Source organism: Sphaeroforma arctica (genome assembly GCF_001186125.1).
Source record: "Sphaeroforma arctica JP610 unplaced genomic scaffold supercont1.4386, whole genome shotgun sequence".
NCBI lineage: Eukaryota > Ichthyosporea > Ichthyophonida > Sphaeroforma > Sphaeroforma arctica.
This window is the reverse complement of record NW_014036172.1, coordinates 1-1,342: the sequence shown is the minus strand read 5'-3', so window position 1 is coordinate 1,342 and position 1,342 is coordinate 1. Positions and strand designations below refer to the sequence as shown.

General features: G+C 39.8%; 1 protein-coding gene across 1 annotated transcript; it reads left to right on the top strand.

The window, feature by feature from the left end:
* Positions 1–337: 337 nt before the first annotated feature.
* On the top strand, positions 338–1,212 carry SARC_14278 (hypothetical protein; the record flags this gene model as incomplete). The annotated part of the gene is made up of 1 exon (XM_014291591.1): positions 338–1,212. A coding segment is annotated over exon 1 (520 nt), but the record flags the coding sequence as incomplete, so codon positions are not given.
* Positions 1,213–1,342: the final 130 nt, after the last annotated feature.

The window sequence follows — 1,342 nt, the reverse complement described above, 5'->3', positions numbered from 1 at the left end:
GCACTCATCAATCAGTATGGGTTTAACGCAAACGCAAATATATTTGAGTTTTGTACGTTTTGGGGTAAACCGAAATTATACTGTTCAACAATATAAACGTTTGTTGAATATATAACGTTTTAACGAGAAACTTCTCTGCCTGATTTTCAGAAGAAGGTTGGTTTTGTCTATAAATATACACACACCTTTTTTTAATTATATATTTTTATAGAAAATATGAAACAATTGAAATTAATTTTTATAATATTTATTTCGTTTTCACATACATAGCACGAAGTTAATGAATATTTATAAAATACCTGTGGTCGTATCTTTTTAGAGTTTATTGTAATCTCTTCTTGATTGTGGGTGTACGGATGGTCTTAGCCACAACATACACGTACACTCAGTCAAAATTGGTATCTCAGCACGAACGATGACCGTTATAGACATCGGCTTCAGGTGACACTCCCTGAACAGTTGGTTAAGCACTAACTAGTCCATGGCACTGAATGACTTTTAGCCATACAGGCAAGGTGTACGATATGTGATCAGTGGTGTGCAGGAACGCAAATACTCGATAGTGATATTATTATATATCATATATCACAAGGCTCGTAGAAACTGTGACAAACGATAATATCTCTCATATTCCTCTGGTCTTTGGTTACCCTTATTAGTGCGTTTACCATATAGTAGGTAATCGTACTATCATGGCGCAAGAAGGTGTCGGCATGTCCACAGCCAAAGCCGACAAGAAAAGCGATCTGAACTTCCAGTTTTTCTCGGAGCACAATGATACGGACGGTTCATTCAGTGTTCTGGCAGAACTGGGACTTGACGACGACGACGATAGCATAGTAACTAGTGCTATCAACAACACCAGTGACACGGGACCACTGCCAAGATCATTGCCGAATTTTGAAAGTGCTGACGACATGGTACACTTAAGGCAGGCAAATAGGAACATAAACAGTCACAGTGCGAATAGCACAATGGCAAGTGACAGGGCTGGGGATAGAGAGTCATCAGATGTTATGAGTAAATCAGGTATAGCTGGCAGGCACTCAACTGGTAATACAACAAAGCCAGGTGGAAGACCCAAAGCCGGCTCGGAAGGTTCTGTCACGATGACGCGCAATAGGACTTTGTCCTCGGGACTTACACCAAAGATATCTATATCGGATCATGGAAGTGGTGCAGCCGACAGCGTTATTGATGCTGTACAAGTATGTATTCCTTATAGTTCAAGTTCGAGTTTTGTCTTAGGGGTTCAGCTGTATATGTATGCCATGTTGTATGTACAAAAACAACAAATACATGTACGACTAAATGGGCATCGTCCGCGCCATATTATAATATA